This window comes from Pangasianodon hypophthalmus, chromosome 8 (genome assembly GCF_027358585.1).
Source record: "Pangasianodon hypophthalmus isolate fPanHyp1 chromosome 8, fPanHyp1.pri, whole genome shotgun sequence".
NCBI classification, from domain to species: domain Eukaryota; kingdom Metazoa; phylum Chordata; class Actinopteri; order Siluriformes; family Pangasiidae; genus Pangasianodon; species Pangasianodon hypophthalmus.
The window spans coordinates 20,607,543-20,628,346 of NC_069717.1; the positions used below are offsets into that span (position 1 = coordinate 20,607,543).

At 40.1% G+C, this 20,804-nt stretch overlaps 1 protein-coding gene across 3 annotated transcripts in view; it reads right to left on the reverse strand.

Moving 5' to 3' along the window:
* cacna2d3a (calcium channel, voltage-dependent, alpha 2/delta subunit 3a) overlaps positions 1 to 20,555 on the reverse strand; it is a 196,633-nt gene extending 176,078 nt beyond the window's left edge. For 2 of the 3 annotated variants that reach the window (XM_053236172.1, XM_053236171.1), the window contains exons 1-2: positions 19,961 to 20,554; positions 19,177 to 19,258 (exon numbers count right to left, since the gene is read on the reverse strand). In XM_053236172.1, coding sequence (XP_053092147.1) covers positions 19,177 to 19,258; positions 19,961 to 20,073 — 195 coding nt within the window. In that variant the 5' untranslated portion in view covers positions 20,074 to 20,554. Of the gene's footprint in view, positions 1 to 19,176; positions 19,259 to 19,960 lie in introns of all 3 variants that reach the window. The other variant, XM_026925413.3, reaches the window with a different exon arrangement.
* Positions 20,556 to 20,804: the final 249 nt, after the last annotated feature.

Below are 20,804 nucleotides of genomic sequence, written 5' to 3' on the forward strand. Positions count from 1 at the left end.
GGACACGATGGGACTCCGATTCCAGCATAGACGTGACACACAGACATAGGAAAGTGTTCCAAAGACGGCCTTGTGCCCAACGTTCCCAGGATAGGCATTGGATCCACCACAACTTTGATTGGGATAAAGTGACTACTGAAGATGAATAAATAAATGAATCCATCAGGCAGCCAGTGAACTGACCCCAGCGTAACAGTAACATGAGGCTCAGGACTTTATAAATAAGGCGAGTGGCAGCATTCTGAGAACTCTGTCACGTATCACGGAGTCTGGAAATAACTAGATCTTGCATGAGCTGATTCTGTGGTCAGGAAAGGTTTCTTTTAATGTTGTATTCTTCTGGTGCTGAGATTAAATCTGCAGGTTTTGGTGGTTGATGTGATGTGATAAGAGCCTCTAATCTAAAATCACACTAAAATTCCATTCTTTGGAGTGTGGAGTCTTTTGGTAGTGCTTTTTTGAGTTAAACTGTGGTATCCGAATACCTCCTGTCAGAGAGTTTTTAATAAAAAAAAAAAATTCTCATTTGTCTAGTTCTGCTACTGATACAATTCTCTTATTAGAATATGGTATTTCCTTAATTCCAATAGAAGTGCTGTGGATAGATGAAGCTATAATAGTGTGCCTGATAAATGATGTGATAATGTTTTTACCATTTACTGGCATGTATCCTCCATATGCAATGACTAATCATGAAAGGAGAAAACAATGCATCAACACTGCAGCAAACTCCGAAGCTTTAAACAAAAAGTTTCTCGTCACATCCCTGCATTCTCCCTCTTTCTGTCTTCATTTCCACACCTGATGAGAGGCCTGGCAATGCTCTAAATCGCCTGTCATGTCTGAGCACATCAGCTCTGTGTCAGATTTTTTTTCTGTCTGACAGAGCTGCGCATCATAAAGCTGTCTGCAGTGTAACAGGTAAACACCCTCTCATTTCAGAGATACTCTCTCCCACACATAGCAATTTTCACTCCCTACTATTCAGAAACCATTTTTATATTGCACTAAATTGCATTACAAACTGCAGTCATGTCAAAAGTGCCTTCCCAAATATGAGTAATTCCAGCCCAAAAAATAACCTCAAAAACTGCAGTGAAAGTTGACACAGTCTATGAGATGAAAAACATACTTTAATTTCCTATAAAATCAACATTAAACAGAACTGATATGATTCATAAATAAGACAAAAAGTCCAACAAAAAAAGGCAAAAGTCTTAATAATGTAATTCTCTCTAGAGTTAAGTCCACCTGTAATTCAGATTTTTCCCACTTCCCTACAGAGGGTTTCAGACTGGCACTCAAAGATGTGCAAATGGCAGAGAATGAGAATTCCTCCCTGAAGGCGAGTGAGAGGAGCGGAGGTAATGGTCTGTGACCAGAGCACGATGAAATCGATTTGCCAGCAAGCTGCCACTGAAGAGGGCCTGGCAAACCCACCTGGTTAAACTGTCACCAACAAAACAACAAGAAAAGACAAGAGGACAAAGAAGCAGGACGAGGTATTAATCTTTTTTACACTGTCTCTCTACCCTTCTGTCATTATCTAGATCTTTCTTTAGCTGAGAGGCTTATATCAGAGCCAAACTAGTTAAAAAACACAGCTGGAGTTCTGTTTTGTTAGCCTGTAACACTCTCATTACAATCTCATGTTACCCTCGCACTCTCTCATTTCTCTCGAATCAATTTTTCAATTTAAAATAGTTTATTGGCATGATTGGTTACATACAATATTGCTAAACGATCAATATAGAAAAGATATTTAAAATAATAATAATAATAATAATAAAGTGACAAAATGCAAGGTGCCAGTGTAGGACAAGAGTATAAGGGTTGCAATAATTATGTACATATACACCATAAATAAAATATAGTAAATTAGAAATAAAGTAAATAAAATTTATGTTGAGTGTGTACAATTGTCCAGTGAAATGTGAGCAGAGCAGTAATTGGTTTCTGAGCATGTGCAGCTCAGAGATGAATTTTGCTGGAACAGGTGCGTGACTGTCCTCCCCCAGTAGCACCTGCATTTGGTTCATTTCTGATAGGACGGAAAACTGTGGTTTCTCTCTCTCTCTCTCGCTCTCTCTGGAGGACAGACTGCTGCAGTCTCTCCTTGGGAGTACAGAAAATTTTTACAAAAAAAAAATCCATTTGTGCCTAAGTGTGTGTGTGCAAATGTGTGTAGGACTGTAACTCCTGAGCTGAGGTTACTGTCTGTGTGAAGTGTCTGTGCATGTTCTCCCTGTGGGTTTCCTCTGGGTTCTGGGATCTATGCTAAATTGCCCCCGGAATAGGCTCCGGTTCCACCACAACCCTGACCAGGATAAGGCAGTTACTGAAGACGAATGAATGAATTATCTAGTAAAGTTCTCTTGTGATTCTGAGGTTATTCTCTCTTTCTCTTTCTCTCCTACTGCATGCTTGGAAGCAGGTGTGTGAGAGTGTGCGTGGTGAGAGTTTCTGATATCTTTCAGCCTGTTTTTTCATGGCACGCTTATTGTTCATGTAATTAGTTTATATACAAAATTTTGTTTGGTCAATTTTTGTGTAAATCGATAGGGATGGCATCCACTGGTGAGACGCCATCCCTATAACTATGCCACAGCCTAAGGTGTGTCCCTGAGCTGCAAATATCTGTTGATGATGTTCCTCTCAGCATTGGAGAGAAAGTTGGATTTGAAATTCAGCTAATGGATCTAAAATGTAAAAGGCCGGGTCTAAAACGCTTAATTTCCTTTCAAAGTCAGTTGTACGTGTACTTAGATCCACCGACACAAACACTCAATATTTCCTTTTAATGATAAATAAGAGAGACAAGTGTTCATAGTGGAAATATGTGTGTCCACACAAAGAGCAGACTGCCAAAAGCAGTACAGATGAAAACAGTTCACTGGAAGTAGCACTCTTAGCCAGCTGTGAGACTGCTAAAGAGGAGGCAGCAGATCACAGTGAACTAACAAAAACACAGGATTCAGACATGGAAAACTCTCATTACGAATACACAGAACAAACATTAGAGGAAACTATTTTGGATGTCATGGAAGGAAGCACTGAGACAGTCACTATTCAGGCTATATCTACTGAGAAGAAGAAAAGAGAAGCATGTGAAACTGATGTCGGGCTTTCACAAACCGATGTTACAGTAGAGAACAGCACAGTGGGACACATACACATAGACAATGGTTGGAATAGTGTGAATGAGGAACATATGAGTGAAGAGTTTTCACTGGCCCAGTGCTCTCCGGCAGGATGGAATGAATTTAAGCGCATTGGTAGCAATACTTTTTACATATGGTCTAGGAGTAAATGTTTTGTTAACACTACAAGTAATAAAGGGAAGAGTACTGTTGATTAAAGCAAATATCAAAGGACTCAACTTTATATTAGGAAATTTCTATTCCCCAAACAACTTTCAGACAATATAATTGAGATGGGTGTATTGTTGCAGGAGGTGACTGGAACTGCACAGTAGACTCTACACTTCATCACACAGGTCAAGAACCTCATCCACAGTCAGCTCTCTACCTTTCACAACTGGTTGCTGAATTAGATCTTTCTTATGTTTGGAGAGTTAAGCATGGAAGTGATAAGCAGGACACTTGGGTAAAAATGACTGAGAATCATGTTAGTGCTGCAAGAGCCGATAGGTTTTATATATCTAATTACTTTTGTTGCAGAGTCATGAAATGTTGTATCAACCCCATGGGCTTTACAGATCACCATTTAATTTTAATATATCATCATTTCCTAAAACTAGTTCATGCTGGCAATTTAAGGTGATTTTCGTAGATTACTACAAAACTATGAATTGTGGAGAATTTGAGTTCTTTTGGGGACAATGGGAAAAACCCAGTTTAGGAATTTAAAACAGTGGTGGGGAGTTGGAAAAACCCAGATTTGGGTTTTTCTCTCAGCAATATACACCACTTTCCACCACTAAGAGGTGAGAAATGGGGTAGTGGTAGCTCAGTGGTTAAGGTGTTGGCCTACTGTTCAGAAGGTCATGAGTTCAAATCCTGGTACTGCTACTGCTGGGCCCTTGAGCAAGGCCCTTAACCCTCAACTGTATAAAAACGGCATGCAAAAATATAAGTCACTCTGGATAAGTCTGCCAAATGCTATAAAATGTAATGAAAAAGGAACTATGGAAGCACTTGAGCCAGACACAAAGCTTCATGAGCAGGAAACAACTGAAAGTGATAAGCCTAGACTGGACAACATTTTAAAGACAAAAGGCAACAATTAGCTCTGTTCCTAAGTGAGACAGTAAATGGGCCACTAGTGCAATCTCATTTTGTCTCACTAAAAGATTTGGATGCACCCAGTGCTTACTTCTTCAACTTGGTAGTAAAAAAAAAAAAAAAAGAGTGGCACAGCACAAACTCATGACTGGTTTTACACCTTCCTGAAAATAACATCTGAGAGTTCTGAAATGAGATGACATGCTGTAGAGTTTCTGAACAAGTCTGAAAACTGTGATAAGGCAGCAATATGCCAGCTTCTAGAAGCAATACAACATCTAGAAGCTGTGCAAAGAACTCAGCTGGACTCAGATCTTACTCTGGATGAACTTTTCACAGCTCTCAGGTCATTCTCCTTGTATCAATGGTTTGCAAACAGACTTTTACAAGCATTTCTGGCATTTGCTGCATAAGGCCTTTTATGAAGTTGTTCATGAATCATTTAATGATGGAATAGATTATAAATTATGATTGTGATTATAAATTATGATAAATAGATTACAAATCTATGATTATATCATATCCAATGTCAAATAGGCTTAAAAAATTTGTACAATTTATTGTGCAAAATGATCCAATATACTGTATCCCAGACAATCTTGGACAAATAACTGTCCCGATAATGGACAATCTTTTTTTAGTAAAAGATAATCTAGAATTGAGCAGGGTTTCTGATCATGCACTTGGTTTGATCTCTATTGACCAAGAAAGGGTATTTGATTGAGCTGACCATGACTATTTGTTCAATACACTAAAAGCCTTTGGGTTTGGGGAAAAAAATTCTAACATGGATAAAGGTTATATAGAGGTTGTTCCTCATTACTAAAAGTAGGAGGCTTGAGCTGTCCTTTCCTGATCCAGAGAGGGATTAGGCAGGGTTGTCTTATTTCTAGAGATATCCATAGCCTGGCAATTGGGCCAGCTTTAAACAATCTAAGAAAAAAAATAATCAGGCGTATGAAGTTTTTAAAGTCACCCTATAAAATAACTCTATCTGCATATGCAGATTGTGTCACAGTCTTTGTTGATTGTGTTACAGCCACCAAGGGACCTGGTCTTAGACATACAAAGAAGACTAGTCAATTTTTTCTCGTCTGGCCAACACTCGATCCGAGCTGTTGCTCTGTACTTGCCAGTGCAAGAAAGGGGACAAGGACTGGTAGACATTCCATCAAGAACCATGGTCAGATTTTGACTGAAAATGTTGGCTGTAGGACGCTCAAAGCTCAGACATGGTGTTTCGTGTACAAGCAGCCCAAAGGCTTCTATACTAGGAAGGTATCACCTGGATTTACACAGCATGTGGATTGGTAAGGAAGGCTGGTGGCATGCGGTTAGACAAACAGCTCTTTTTAATGACATTAGAAGGGACTAGTCTACCTGGTACTTTACCCCCTTATCCATCTGCCTTCCATCCCTGGAAGGTACTTTCAGGATCTAGTTCCAGGACCATGACTATATGAAGAACCACTGCTCAGCAATCTTTTCTGACCAGTCCAGCTCTCTCTTCAGCCAGATTTTGACTGAAAATGTTGTCTGTAGGATGCTCCAAGCTCAGACCATCACTGAACTCTGTGATAAGACTGCCGTAAGATCAACTAGCTGATGAAAATGTGCACAGAGGAAATAAACTTTCTACCCTCACTTTGTCAAGCTGCTAGTCTGAATGGATCGCTTTCAAATACATGGACAGAAAATCAAAATTATGTTTTCCCCTCATTAAAAGTACCCACTAATTTAGGAGACACACATGAGGAAGAAGAGCGGCTTTTATCTTTCACAACTCCACAAAAAGGAGTTCAGTCTGACTGGGAAAAAGGCACTTTACCTGGTCTGTGTGAAGGTGTTCCACTTAGAGGAGTTGCCTGGGATGATCTCAACAAGATGGGCTAAACTGTTTGGCACAGTCCTCCCCCATAAAGGCAGGTGGCAGTGCCTGTACAAGCTTCTGCTTGACAAGTGGACAGCTGACCTCCAGTGGAAGATTGTAAATGGGGTGACAACCACAAACAGATACCTGGCACATCTCAATCCAAGTATTAGTTTTTGTTTACAAGTGGAGTGTTTTTTTTTTTTTTTTTTATCTATGGCTAATTGTTCTGTTCAGCCATTTACCACAGCTGTTTCAACAATTTGGGGAGACCTTTTCCACAAAACTTATGTAATTGTTATCCTTCATTTTTTGTTAAGAATAGCAAAGCTGACAATATGGAAAACAAGTAAAAAACACATTCAAAGACAATAGTCTACAGATTTGGTTAGAATTTTCATAGGTTTAGTAGCTGTGAGAATTCAAGCTGAGTATGCATCCAATGATGAACGATTTAATGATCTTTGAAAACACTTGGGGTTTCAATAATGTCCTGTGCAGCTCTAATGAAAATGAAGTGTTTATTAATTTTTATTTCTTGCATCTTATATTATTTATGCATTTACTTTTTTACAGTGAAGGAATTGCCCCATGTGTAAGATTTGTATTAAATAAACGGGCATTTGAAAAAAAAATTCTCTCCCTCTCTGCCCCCACCTCTCTCTCTACACCTCCAAAACCTCAGGGTAACATTCACAGCAAGCTGCTAGACCGCTATGATCTCTCCACAGGGGTGCAAAAAATTCTCCAGCATACAACCCAATGTTTTTTTTTTAAAGTGCTATCTGTTTGTGTGTGCAAATGTATATACAAGTCTATGTTCCTTGCATGCATATACAGCCTCATGTCTAAAATCCACATGGAAGAGTCCACATGGAAGCACAGACTTAGTGAAAACCCCATTCCTATCAGAAAGTGCCTAAAGACAAAGAGTGGGGAATGGATGCAGTTACACTACAAAATGTACAGAGGCAACAAAAGGCTTTCATGAATTGAGCTCAATGATACATGAAATTAAAGTTCTATGCAGATATCTAACAGAAACTAATAGTAAGCTACACTTCAACAAGACTGTCTTGCTTATATAGATGTGATTAATGTCAAACCAGCCTGGACTACTCAGAGAGCACTAGACTGGAGACACACACATACTCTTTCTCACACCTACTCACATACAAATATGCACACAATTTGAGTTGTTAAATGTAAAAACATATCTTTGAATTTTGGAATGGATTAACTGGCAATATTTTAAGTGCCTTTGTTAGTGATACAGAAAAACATGCAATGGTTTGAAATGGTAAATAACGTGTTCCACTTCCTTTGGAACTAGTGGTGTCTCCTTGCTGAGTACATTAAGGTCATCCAAAAAAACATGGTGGAAACCATGGCATGTTTGAAAAGGATCAGCCAAATTTTTGTGAGGTGGCATGGTCTACCTGCATGCCAGTTGCATGTAGGCAAGTGAAATGTTGTCTCAGTATGTGCAAAAAACTGCACATAAATCCCTCATCATGCACAGTTAGCAATATTTTGGAGTATTTTGTGTCCTTTTTGAGTCTACCCTAAAAGTATACATGGCAGCACAAGGAGGACAGACTGAGAGTTTGAAGATGGAAGCACAGAAACTAAACAAGACGATTCCTTCAAACATGTCACAGTTTGGCCAAACCCAGCATTTCTTCGAAAGATATTGATTCTGCAGTATATTAATAAACCTATCATGCTACCAGCTTGTGCCATATTGAGAATGTGCCCAAGCCAGCCCAGCCTATCAAGTCCTATGTGGGAGTTACTGCTAGATGGAAGGTTACTGACAAGCCATTTGTGTGCTTTCACAGGCAACACATAGGAGCTCTGCTCTGTAAAGAAAGGTTAGCCCATTGGGTAAAGTATGTAAATGCACAAGCATTCCTGAACAGAAGTAAAAAGATGTATTCTTCCATTAAATGACATTAAATGCGAACTATGGCTACCTCCTGGGCAGCACTAGAAAGAGTGTCACTTGTAGACATTTGTCAAGCACTGACATGGACCTCACCATTTATGATTTCACAGATTGAATGTTGAATGTTGATCGAATACTTGGCAGTGTAACTTATGGTAAGGTACAGGCCACAACTGTGTTAAGTTGATGAAACCTTTTTGTGGGCATCCTCGCTCACCAAGGTGCTGCATCCGTAGATGGTGCACTAGCATATTAAGAGAGGTGGGAAAGAAATGCATAAACTCATTTTAATATTTATTGTTTGCAATCCTGGGATCAAGGAAGAGACCAATGATAGGATGTGGGGTGAAGACAGGAAAAAAACAGAAACAAAGGCATATGCATAACAACACAAAAGCACATAGAGAACTCAAAATATACAAGTGATGAAAAAAAGGCACTTGTCATGCTGGGACCAGTGACATGTCCAAAGACAGGGAATTTATGACAGGGAGAGAAATGTTTCTGCTCATTAATCACCACTTATGTCCTGATAATGCATCTGGTTTGTGCATATGCAAACAAATAAAGCAAGAAAATAAGATGCAATTATCCTGGTCTGGATCATGTTAAGAAAGTCCTGCTACCAAAGCATTTAAAAATTAGCAAATTAAATTCCATTTGCATTTTTGTATTTGTTTGTGGCCTTTTAAATTATGTTTCATGAATAAATTTCATTCAGGAAGCTCTATATGCAGTTAGGGTTTGGATTGCTGAAGTGCATACATTTGCATAACAGGCTGAAAATAGAAGTATATTGATCAGGCTGTCTTTTGTTTCTCCTTCAATTCATACACACACACACACACACACACAGAGCAGAATTAACCTTGAAAAGGGAGAGATTTCCAATACAATGGTGGTCAAGTTTCAGCTGGTGCAGGACAAGACAGAATTGTGGCAAGTGCACTGAAGGTCAGGATGAGACAGGGCATGATCTTGCAAAATACTTAAGTGAGAAGTAAAAGACCCAGAAAAAAATCAGGGAAAATATCTGAGGTTATTACTAAGGATACATCAATATTGTTTTTTCAGACTGAGTAGGAATACGAGTACATGTGTTCTGGTACTCTCAGATACCGATACTAATAGGAATACTCCAATGAGTAACCTACTTAGTATTAAGCAGTCAGAGTTGGAAAATATTTGGAATTTATTTGAAAGTTTAAAATATTCACATATTCTGTATACTTCAGTTCATATTTCCTGACTCAAATATTCAGAGAGCCTGAGGGACTACAGCATGTAGAACATGCTATTCCACCATGCATTTACATCTTCTTGGAATCTTTTAATGGGCTGGATAAGCTGTCTTTGAATGCCCACTAAGCCAAGGCTGTATGTTTAAAGTGACCAACTACTTTGCATCCTACTGCCATGTCAGCAACACTTTGTTGTGCAGCCAAAGCCTCTGTCACTGTCAACTTAAGTGCTTGTGTAACACATAAAAAGCTAGAGAGTCTAGCATCATTGATTCCTTTCGTGAAGATTTTTGCATTGTCATGGACCATGATGTAGGCAGAACTTTTAAGAAGAGCCAAGCAACAAGCATTTCCTCAAATGCACATGCTATTGCTTGGCCTGTGTGTAAGCCATTGAACCAAGGTAGTACAAACTGCTGGAGAGTGAAACCTACATCTATCCACTGTGCAGGGTAGCTAATGAGACACATTGGACAGACATTGCTGCTCCTAAGGACAGTGGTAAAGCTGACGGCTGTGATGTCATGCAACATGCTCTTGATATGCTTCTTTTACATGGAAATGGAATAAGTTATATGATAATGTGAATCATGTACTTGGGTGCTAACATATTAATTGTCAGAACACCTTATCGTCATTTACAGCACCCTTATCCAGAGCAACTTTTATCTCATTTATACAAATGAGCAGTTGAGGGTTAAGGGCTTTGCTCAAGACAATGACCAATAGTAGACAACTGTCAAGAGGATAAGAACTTTTGTTATTTTCACTGACCTAGTGCTGTCTGTAGACTCCCCTAAGCCGCATTTGCTTCAGTGCATTTTTTCACAAGTACGAGTACATGTAAATGAGCATGGTATAGGAGGGATATCCAATACCAGGTCACTCAGGGAACGCTGCATACCCAGGGTAAGAGTTTATTATGTATTGATCCTTATGCTCACTGGCACAGTCAGCAGCAGATTAAAGGAAAAACCAACATAGAGTGCCACAGTGAGTTGTTAGGCCACCAGAACAGCTTCAGTGCACCTTGGCATTGCCGTCGAGGAAAAGACCACACCCAACAGAACATTTTGTCAAAGGATAAAGCTGATCAGTCAGGCTGAATTTGTATTGATCAACTGGTTGCAGTGACCCTTGTCTCCAAGAGTACAAGTGGACACAATTCATGACAAAGTTTTTCCTTTGTCACCCCACTGTTGAAAACTGCACCCACACTGGCCCTTTCTGGATAAGACTGGACACCCCTGTGTTAGGAACACCAGAGAGCCAATGCATGTGATGCTTTTACTGAGACAAAGACACATTTCAGTCTGTAATGTTTGGGGTCCAGTTGCAAGTCGATAACCTACTTCTGGAATGCCTGCACTTCTAGCAAGCCTACTAGGATCCCAGGTTGGGGTAATGGGGTGTCTAGCATTCTGAGTTAATCTACCTTCATGCCAATGAGCTAGTATTCTTCAACACTGTCATCATGACCCATTGATCTGATGTAGTCAAAGTTAAATGAGCAATGTTTTTGGCTGTAAAGCACCCTACTAATAGCCCTTCTGTGCTCAGTGAGATTCTACTGTGGTGGGGGGTGTGCTGTTTAGGGCCATCCCCATGGGGTAAATGAGGGGAACTCCCAGTAAGTGCTGGGAGATAGGACGGGGATGGTGCCCATGGAAATGGTTCATTTGACCATTTGATTACAAAATCTGCACCCTTCTATCTAGGGCTTCTTTTGCAGTAGGCTCAAGGGGTAACCACAGCACAAAAGGTAGTTGAACCAAGCTGAACCAAGTAGAACCAAGCTGACAGAAAGTTGCCCCATATCCTGGCCCAGATATCCCACTGCCAGGAGTGAGATGTCATTCAACTCCCTTACAAAGGGTTCAATGTCAGCACATAAGAGGAACAGAATATCTAAAATGTAGCCAATGTGTGTCACACATGATTCAATATCGTAGTTTGTCACAAGGGAGTCATCAGTTTTTTTCTGCCCTGAGCACTTGGGCAGCTCACATCTGGGCATAATGCTTTGTCTGGTGAGACCACCAGTGATGCATATTGTCAAAAACTGACCTGCTTGTAATTCATCATAGTATCTAGAGCACTCCATGACCCCCCTCCTCACTCCATAGACCCACTTGCCCACTCCATGACTCCACCCAAGGCATGCACCAACACCTCTACAGCCCTTACTAAGGCCTGCACCAATGGCTCTCCTGTTATGCCCAATAGGCCAATAAAGCTCACAGCAAGCACCTGCACTCGCATCCTGCTTCACCTCCTTGCATGTTACAGTAACTTTAAATGCACCTGCTTCCCTACAAAAGAGCTCGGCATTTTGATTAATGATTACTATTAATTAACATTTATAACACAATTTTACACCCAGTTTTTAAGTAAGAATTTTTTTCTTCCAAGATGTCCAAGACTATTTTTTAGAGAATTTCCCAGAAGCTTTATACATACCTGTGCAGATCACCATATTGTGTTTAAAAAGCACAATATGGCATCACAAAATGGCTAGTATTCAAACAAGTAAAACCTAGTGTACAAAATACACATGTAACATGACAGTACTACTTTAATAAGTAGACACTCATAATATAAAAATTTGGCAGCCCACTTAGCAGCCTACATAGTCCCTAGTTCCTTTTTTGTGGCTGTCAATGTCAATAAAATGTGTTAATATCAATAAAATGTCAATAACAACTAGACTACTACAAACATATATATAACAAAATCACATCATAAATGTTACGCTTGGCTGGGTTTTGTGGGTTAGTGAAGATTATTACAGAGAAAAACATCATACAAAACATGTAATATTAAAAAGAAATAAAGTGTGGACTCAAGGGGAGCTATAGAGCTGGGATCATCAAATGGTGGCCCGTAGGCCAGATCCCTGCAGCAAGATTTCTCTGGCCCCAACCCAACCTTCAACACCTTATACAGTCACTTTAAAATTATGAAGCATCTGTTAAAAAAAAGAAATGTAAATGTCAAATATTGCCCTATCACCACGATATAACTACACATACAGGAAGTGATACTTTCTTGTTGGGGTTGGCAATATGACCAAAATATCTACTACAGTTCTCAAAGGCGTTTCTATGATACGCAATGGCTGTCAGGTGGCAAAGACAGCAGCGGTTGCAGGTTAAGTTTCTTTATTTTCACACAGGCAGACAAATCCAAAAGGTCAAGCAGAATTAGGGTCAATCCATGAAGTAAACACATTGAAATAAGGCTTGGTATTGAGACGTATGAGAACACTGAGCGTATACTTCACAATGGGTAAGTGTACTAAAGACCTTTAAATGCTGTGACTGTGAGTGCCATGTGCCATGAGATTAAGTGTGTGTAATTAGAAGCATGGTGAACTTGATTGAGTGAGTGTGTGTTAGGTGCTGTAGTTAATGGCATCCATGTCTGTAGGGATTGTGGGAGTTGTGGTTGCTGGCCACAATTGTGTTTATAGGACACTCTTTGTTTCAGGATTGGAGAGCAACTTCGCATTAACCCACACACATATGAAGTGTGTGCCTACATGATAACTGGATGGGTACATATTGACTACGAACTGGGCACTGAGTTGGGACTCTCTGCTCTCGGATGTTGTCAATCTCCTGATCAATCTCCCAGGTTAAAGCTCCCACAAAATAAGATTCTGTTCAAATTTTTTCCTCTGAGTTCTCCTTAGGAGGGGCAGGATATAGGCATGGGAGAGACTCTGCTTTGGTATTCTTTGATCCTGGCCAATAATAGAGGGTGAATTGAAATCTGGCAAAGAATAAGGCCCACCATGCTTGACAAGAATTGAGTCTCTTGACAGTCTTGATATATTCCAGGTTCTTGTGGTCCATGTATATCAAGGATGCAAGGCCCCCTCTAGCCAGTGACACCACTCCTCCAGGGCTAGATTGACAGCAAGGAGCTCCCTGTTGCCTATGTCATAACAGCCCACAGTAGAGGTCAATTTCTTTGAAGAGAAGGCCATTGCATGAACCTTAGGTATTTCACCAAACATTTGTGACAAAACAGCCCCCACACCTGTTTCTAATGTGTCCACTTCAACAACAAATGGTTTGGATGGTTCAGGGTGGCTCAAAATGGGAAGTGCAATGACAGAGCTGTAGCCCAGGATGAACCTCCGGTAGAAATTGGCAAACCCTAGGAACCTCTTTAGCTCCTTGATTGTTGTGGGAATGGTCCAGCTCCTTACGGCAGTGACGTTGTCCTTGTTCATAAAAACTCCATCTTGACAGATGACCCAGAAGAGATTGTGGACACGTGGAATTTGCATTTCTCCCCCTTGACAAATAGTTGGTTTTCAAGAAGTCACTCCAGGACTTTTCTGACAGGGGTAACATGGGCTTCCTTGGACAGGGAGTAAATGAGAATGTCTTCTATGCATGCAAATGACAAATTTCCTCATGTCCGGGAGGATGCTGTTGATCAGGCACTGGAGCACCGATGGGGCACAGGAAAGCCCTTAAGGCATTATACAGGATTCGAAGTGGCCAGAGGTGGTGCTAAAGGCTGTTCTCCACTCATCCCCTTCCTGGATGCGGATAAGGTTGAAAGCACTGCGTAGGTCGAGCTTAGTGAAGATCTTGGCCTCATAGAGCTGTTCCAGTACTGCAGGTACCAAAGGTACAGGATAACAATATTTAACAGTGACTTGATTCAGTCTATGGTAATCAATGCACGGTCTGAAGCTGGTGAGGTTGAAGGGTGAATATACCTTTGCCTCCAAGCCTCCTTGATGTACTCATCCATGGCTTGGTTTTCTTAGGCTGAAAGGGGGTAGATCCGATTACGAAGAGGTTTGGTCCGGGCCATGAGCTCTGTAGCGCAGTCATCGGGATGATGAGGAGGGAGACTTGCTGGCCTTGGATTGCTGAAAACTTCATTGAAGTCCCAATACTCGGGGGAAATTCCATCTTAGAGTCGGTCTCAGGACTCTCAACTGAAGTTGACACCAGGAGGATTGTTGACACTTGTAGGCAGTGGGTGTGACAGTGTGGTGACCAATAGATGATCCCCCTCTTGGACCAGAAAATCTGTAGGTCATGGGTGTGCAGCCAGGGAAATCCCACCACTTTTAGGGAACTTGTTAGTGACTGTGTCCAGCAAGGAGATGTGTTCCTGATGTAAGGCATTGACATGCAGGGTAATGGGTTCAGTACGGTGAGCTCTGGATCCTCCTCCAATGGGACCACCACCTAAGGCTTGAATGTGCAAAGCGTTACAGAGCGGCTGGATGGGCAGATTCAGTTTCTTGACAAGGGAGCTGTCCATTAAACTACCAGCAGCTCCGGATCGACCAGTGCTGAAACAGTAGAAAGAGCTTCTAAGGGTTCTACCTGTACTGGTATGGCAAAATTTGGTTGAGAGAGAATTTTAGACAAACAAGAAGAGTGGACTGCTTGCTCAGGAGTTGGCTGTGAGCCTGTGGGAGTGGGATGGGCTAGCATTGTGCTACTTGATGTCAGGGACTGCCACAGTAGAAGCGCAGTTTTTCATTCTGGTGCCTTTCTTGTTCCATACCAGTCAGCTTGACTTGTCCTAGTTGCAAGAGTTCAGATGAATTCGATCTAAAATGGATCATAAGGTTTTCCACAAACATGTGAAGTCTGTCATTAATGCAAAAAGGGGACACACCAAATACTAAGGAACTTTGAAATTCATGTAAATATTTCAAAGATCAGCTTGTTTTTTATAGTAAGAAGAGAGAGAACCCATCATGTATTAACTTCTAATAGCATTTACCTTTTGTCAACTTTTGCTACAAGGTGCTACATAAATAAAATGAAATGTTATTTACAGTAAGACCCAAAGATCCAAATCCAATCATACTGAATAAAATATAGTGTCCAATGTCCTAATGTAGCTTGAGAACAATAAAATTGCACATAAAAGAAGAGTCTCAGACCTGAAACATGAAAAGACAAATCAGAGGCACAGAAATCTGCTTCAGACTGTATTGTGTAGCTGAGCTGAAGAGAGATGCCAGCAGTCCATTCGCAGGCAATGTGAAATGCAAAGTCTGGGAGATTCAACTAATGGCTAATTCAAAGACACTTACATATGCTAATATCCACTTCACTGTTGGACAGCTTTCTGACTGCTAGCAACTGTGGTTTTATTCAAACACTGTTTAAGCTCTAGTGCTAAATTCATATTCAACCATGCACAGTGCGTTCTTTATACTATATTTAATTATTCTGTCTATGCACTCAGTGATCCCCACCGTTGTGCAGTTAAGTCCAGAGTAAATATGGCAGCACACACCCTGTGTGAAGAAACACTTTAGGTGTTAATTTCTATCTCACTGTGTGGCAAAATTACATTGCTCTGTGGTTGTAGCATCTCCTCTTTTGCCTGTAATTGCATTAGCATTTGAGACTTGGATTTCTACATTGAGAATGAATATGTATAGGAAATGTTGCAAAAGTGATCAATTTAACCTTGAATGTTTCAAAAGATTGATTATTTCCTGCTCCATCTTCAGAATTTAGAAAACTCTAAAAATAATACATTTCATTTCATATTCCATGTTACTTGTACACAATGTCACCATATACCTCTATATTAAACAAAAATAACTCTATGTTTAGGCCTACTTCAAATATAATTAAAATGATGTTTGCAATATTAACATGCAAAAAACCTTTTCAATGTGAATGTATAAATTACACTCATATTTATTTTGCAACATTATAACATGTATTTTTGGTAGATTTTGATCAAATCAATTTTCCTACATAGTAAAAAACATAACACCATGAGTCTCAATCAAATTCTTTCTCTTTTTATATGACAAAATAACGTCTAGCTCCAAGAGGAAGCACACAGAAAAGTGTGAATTTGCATCTGTGCACCATGAACTAGGAATGAGGGATTCAAGAAGGGGAAAGACAGAGGGCATAAGAGGAAAGCATGAAGGCAGCAATTTCAGTTTGCTGATGTAGAATTTTGCATTAACAGAGGGAAGGCAAACATGTGCAGAGATACAGAGATTATATGCACAGAGTGTCGCTTTAGGTATGAATGTGCAATCAAACCATCAATGTGAAATCATAGCTAACATAATCTGTGATTTTTTTTTTCCCTAAAAACGTAAGTCTTCCACAGTGCAAATTGGCTATAAACACAGATTTGGTATATCAATCTGTATACCTAACACTTAGAAACCAATGAATGCAGTTCGTGGGGATTTCTGCTCTCAGTCGTCTTGGTTTTATAACCCAGGGACCATTCATCACTCAGAAATAAAACACACATCATTAGAAACAGCAAGTAATCAAGTTTTGAAAATAATGTTCAGCATTGTGTGCAAACACACTTAATATACTTGACATTATGGGTCAGTTTGTATTCACAATAAACAGAAAATAAAACAGCTTTTTTTCACGGCCATGGTCCGGACCTTACCATGTTTTATGTTTCGCTCTGTGAGCAAGTGTATTGAGGTCAATACAATCCAGAGAAATAGCTTCATTCGTTTAACTCTAAAAAATACACATCACTTTTTTTCACTATCCTTATTTATTCCCAACATTTATAAAAATACTTTGGTTATTTTGTCAAAAGTTGGCAAAGTGTGACTCTGGTATGTGCCTTAAAATGCAACTGATGATATGCGCTTCTAGCTTTATAGTGTGTAAAGACACAGGAAACTTCAGCTGTTCACCTGCATAAGACACACACATAGCACGCAAGAAGACAGAAGTAGCTAAAACGGATATTTGTTCTGGTGCCAAGAATGCAATATTACACCTAACAGCTGAGAGTCAATATTACCTTTCAGTTGATTTCAAGTATTATAAACAGATGATAGTAAATGCACGTCATTCAAAATTATACAAGCAATAAAAACATTTTGCCAATGAGCAAAAAAAGTACAAAGCATTCCTTTTGGCAATCAACATGAAATTAAGGAAATTTCTTCCTAACAGTGCTTCTTCCATACTACTGTATGAGCATTGTATTTTCTAAAGTGCTTTTTAATACATTCTTTTATAACTATTCAGTCCAGATTTTAGTCCCATTTATCACAATTCAGTTCTGCTATTATCCTGTATACTATACACATACACATCTTTCTCTGCTCCTGCTAGTTTATCTCTTGCCACTATCCAGCACTTGTTTGTTAACCATTATAAAATAATCTAACATTGTTCTTATTTCATTAGTCCAAAAACCCACATAAAATTCTGTACATGCATGCCTACAGAAATACAGCAGACTCCAGCAGGAAAGTAGTGCTCTGCTGTCACTCACACTAATACTACATACAAATAACTCGTGAAGACTAAAAGAAACGGAGCACAAAGTGCAAGCAAGAGTCATTCACATCATTCATAAGTGCCCATCACACGCCCTTGGACTCCATAATGCCTTGCTCACAGCAACTCACTACCTTCTCCCATTTCACTGAGTCACAATTCTGCAAAGTGCATCCAAGCAGATTTTCACTGACTTTCACCTGGATCTGAAGTTGTGAAAGCACACATGTAAAACATAACTAGTAAAGAAAAGACAGTTTGTTGTTTTGTGGTTTGTTTTGTGTGTGTGAGCATGTGTCCTGGTAAAGAATGATTTAAATCACTGTATTTTACGTGTGTGTGTCTGTGTGTGTGTATGTGAGCATCTGTCCTGGTAGAGAGTGATTGAAATCACTGTATTGTATGTGTATATGTGGTTTGTGTATGTATGTGAGCATGTGTCCTGGTAAAGAGTGATTTGAATTTATGTAAGAATTCTTAGTAAGCTTATGCTGCCAATTGTGTTTTTGAACAAATGGATTTTAGCTATTATACTGCTTACTCACTACTGGCAATTAAATAAGTAAAATTAGGCACGTTAGGCATGTTCCATCAAATACCTTAATGTTTGTATTTAAGGACTTATTCATTATCTCAAAAACTAATTTTAAGTATTTTATGAAAGGCAAGTGAACTTTTCTTCCATGACAGCTACCAACTGGGGAGGGTCACGGCTAACATGTGCTTCCTCCGAGACGCGTGAAAGCAGCAAATTGCATCTTTTGGAACCGCTGATCATGCTGTGTCACAGGGCAACATAACACACTCGAAGGAAAGCACTATCCACCCTCTTCTGCATGCATGACTGGCTAGTGTTGCTGTGATTGACAAGGGATAGAACATGTGCCACACCTCCCAAGGCAATCTTGGACTCCCTACAACAGATGGCTGTGGCATCATCGAGACATGAACTTGCAACCTCTGGACAATAGTACGAACGTTGTTCTGTTGCCCCACTAGAGAGATGCAAGTGTACTTTTTTGGTCAATGAGTTACTGTAACATTGCAAGTTACTGTAAACCTATATTTGCATTACAGGTGATATTAGGCAGTGAAATTTAACCAAATGTTAATAGAGGGTGTTCACAGACTTTTGAGTGACAGTGTAAGTATTAAAAACGTGGAGCTGGAGAAAGCACATTAAGTATGCATTTTTTGGTTGCTTTGATGAGTAAATATGCACTTCCTGAGGGGAAAAAGGCTCTACTTCCTTTTCTCTGCACAATTAACCCAGTGGCCCTCATTTGAATTTCATATGTTTGCTAAAAATTTCTGCAGAATTGTGAGCATTGAGAGCAGCATGTCTTACCCAGTATAGAAAGATTGGGCGAGTTGTAACGGTAAGTAGCTCCATCAATCAAAGAGAATTGCAGGGTCACAGTTTAGCTTTTCAATTTACATTTAATTCTGTTTCCACTTCATTGTTCTCCTTTAGATACACACTTTGCAGATAGCAAAAATAAAGTGAATTATTTGATTTGATTACTCATATTTCTTTGTGGTCATGTTCTCCCAATTGATATGTATTGCGAATAAGTTGTGTGTGTACCTTCTGTAGGAGCTGTGATCCAGAGTACTTGGCTGCTATAGACTTCATCTCTCCTCCAAATGCTGAAGCCCAGAGCTTCACACTATAATGAGAATAAAGACAGGCAGAGGGAGGATAATTAACTGGCTGAAGTGCGGATAAGTACAACTCATATTTGTGTAGGATTTGGGGTATTTACCAAAGCATAAGGAAAATGTAGTTGTGCTTAATCATAAAATAAAATTTAGATTTCTGGGTGTCATGGAGGCAAAGTGGGTAGTGTTGCCACCTCATATCTCCAGAGACACCAGTTCAATCCTGAGTTAAGATTACCTTATGTGGTTCGCATGTAATCCCCATGTTTGAGTGGGCTTCCTCCCACTTCGAAAAATATGCAGGTGGGTTTACTGGCTACGCTAAATAGCCCCTAGGTGTGAATGTGTGTGTGCACCATGCCCTGCGATGGACTGGCATCCCATCCGGTATGAATTCTCCCTCCTTGAACTCAATGTTCCTGGGATAGGCTCTGGATCCTCTGCTACCCCTAACCCCTTTTTGGATAAAGCGGACACTCAAGATGACGACCCGTATCATTCTTCCTGTATCATTCTTATGAACTTCTCTTCTGATGTTTAAATGTTAGTTTCAACATATGTTTATGATATATTTAGGTTCCACTTAGGTGATCTCTGTGTATTTGGCTTGTCATGGGGGGAAAACTTGCAATTGTGTAAACCTTACCAAATACTGACTGTGCTTAAAATAATAGAGAGAGAGAGAGAGAGAGAGCAAAGTTGTAACTTACACTGCAGGAGGGATTCCCTGATGTGTCCCAGACACGTCGAGCACCGATGTGCTCCTTATAGTCCACATGAAGAGGAAACACACACCACACAAGTGTGAGGAAAGCACCTTCATACCTCTGGTCTTTAGAAAAAAGAAAAAAAAAAAAAAAACTCGACGTCCGGGTGTATTTTTAATTCTCGCCCTCTCTCCTGCAGTGTTAATCACAGCCTCAAACAGTGGTGTGAGAAATAAAGTTAAAAATAGCACCTCTAAATTAAACGCCCCCAAAGACAAAAGTAGACCGCTTTATATCCAGCCACAAGCGCAGGGCATCCCAGTCCGTTACTTCGGATAAAAAAAAATCCCAACCAAGAATAAAAAACGCTTATATTCTTACTCTGAGATGTGTAATATCTAAACTAAGGCTACTAGCAGCTTTAATGCTATTAAAGCTCTTCTCCTCATGGGCACAGCTGGAACTCCTCCAGTGAGGAAAGCGCGCGCAAACCATGACCTCTCTCAGGCAGCGCCAAAAGAGCGCGCGAGAGCCAAACCAACTGGGGAAAGAGTGGAGGGGGGACATACACAGACGAAAAAGAATGACGGAGCTCGTCTAGTCGTTAGTTTATTCTTTCTTCGGTTACTGTCTCTCCAAGAATGATACAAACGACTCGGGTATTTATCTTTATTTTTTTCTTCGACTTCTGACGCAGCCGAGCCGTTGTCAGAAACGGGAAACTCGCTGGAGTGTATCGTCTCTCTCAGCTCTCATGATGACATGAGACACACTGGCGAAAAATGAGGCAAAAATTATGCTAACGTCTTGACGACTCACAACGAGACGCAGATTAAGGAAGGACAAC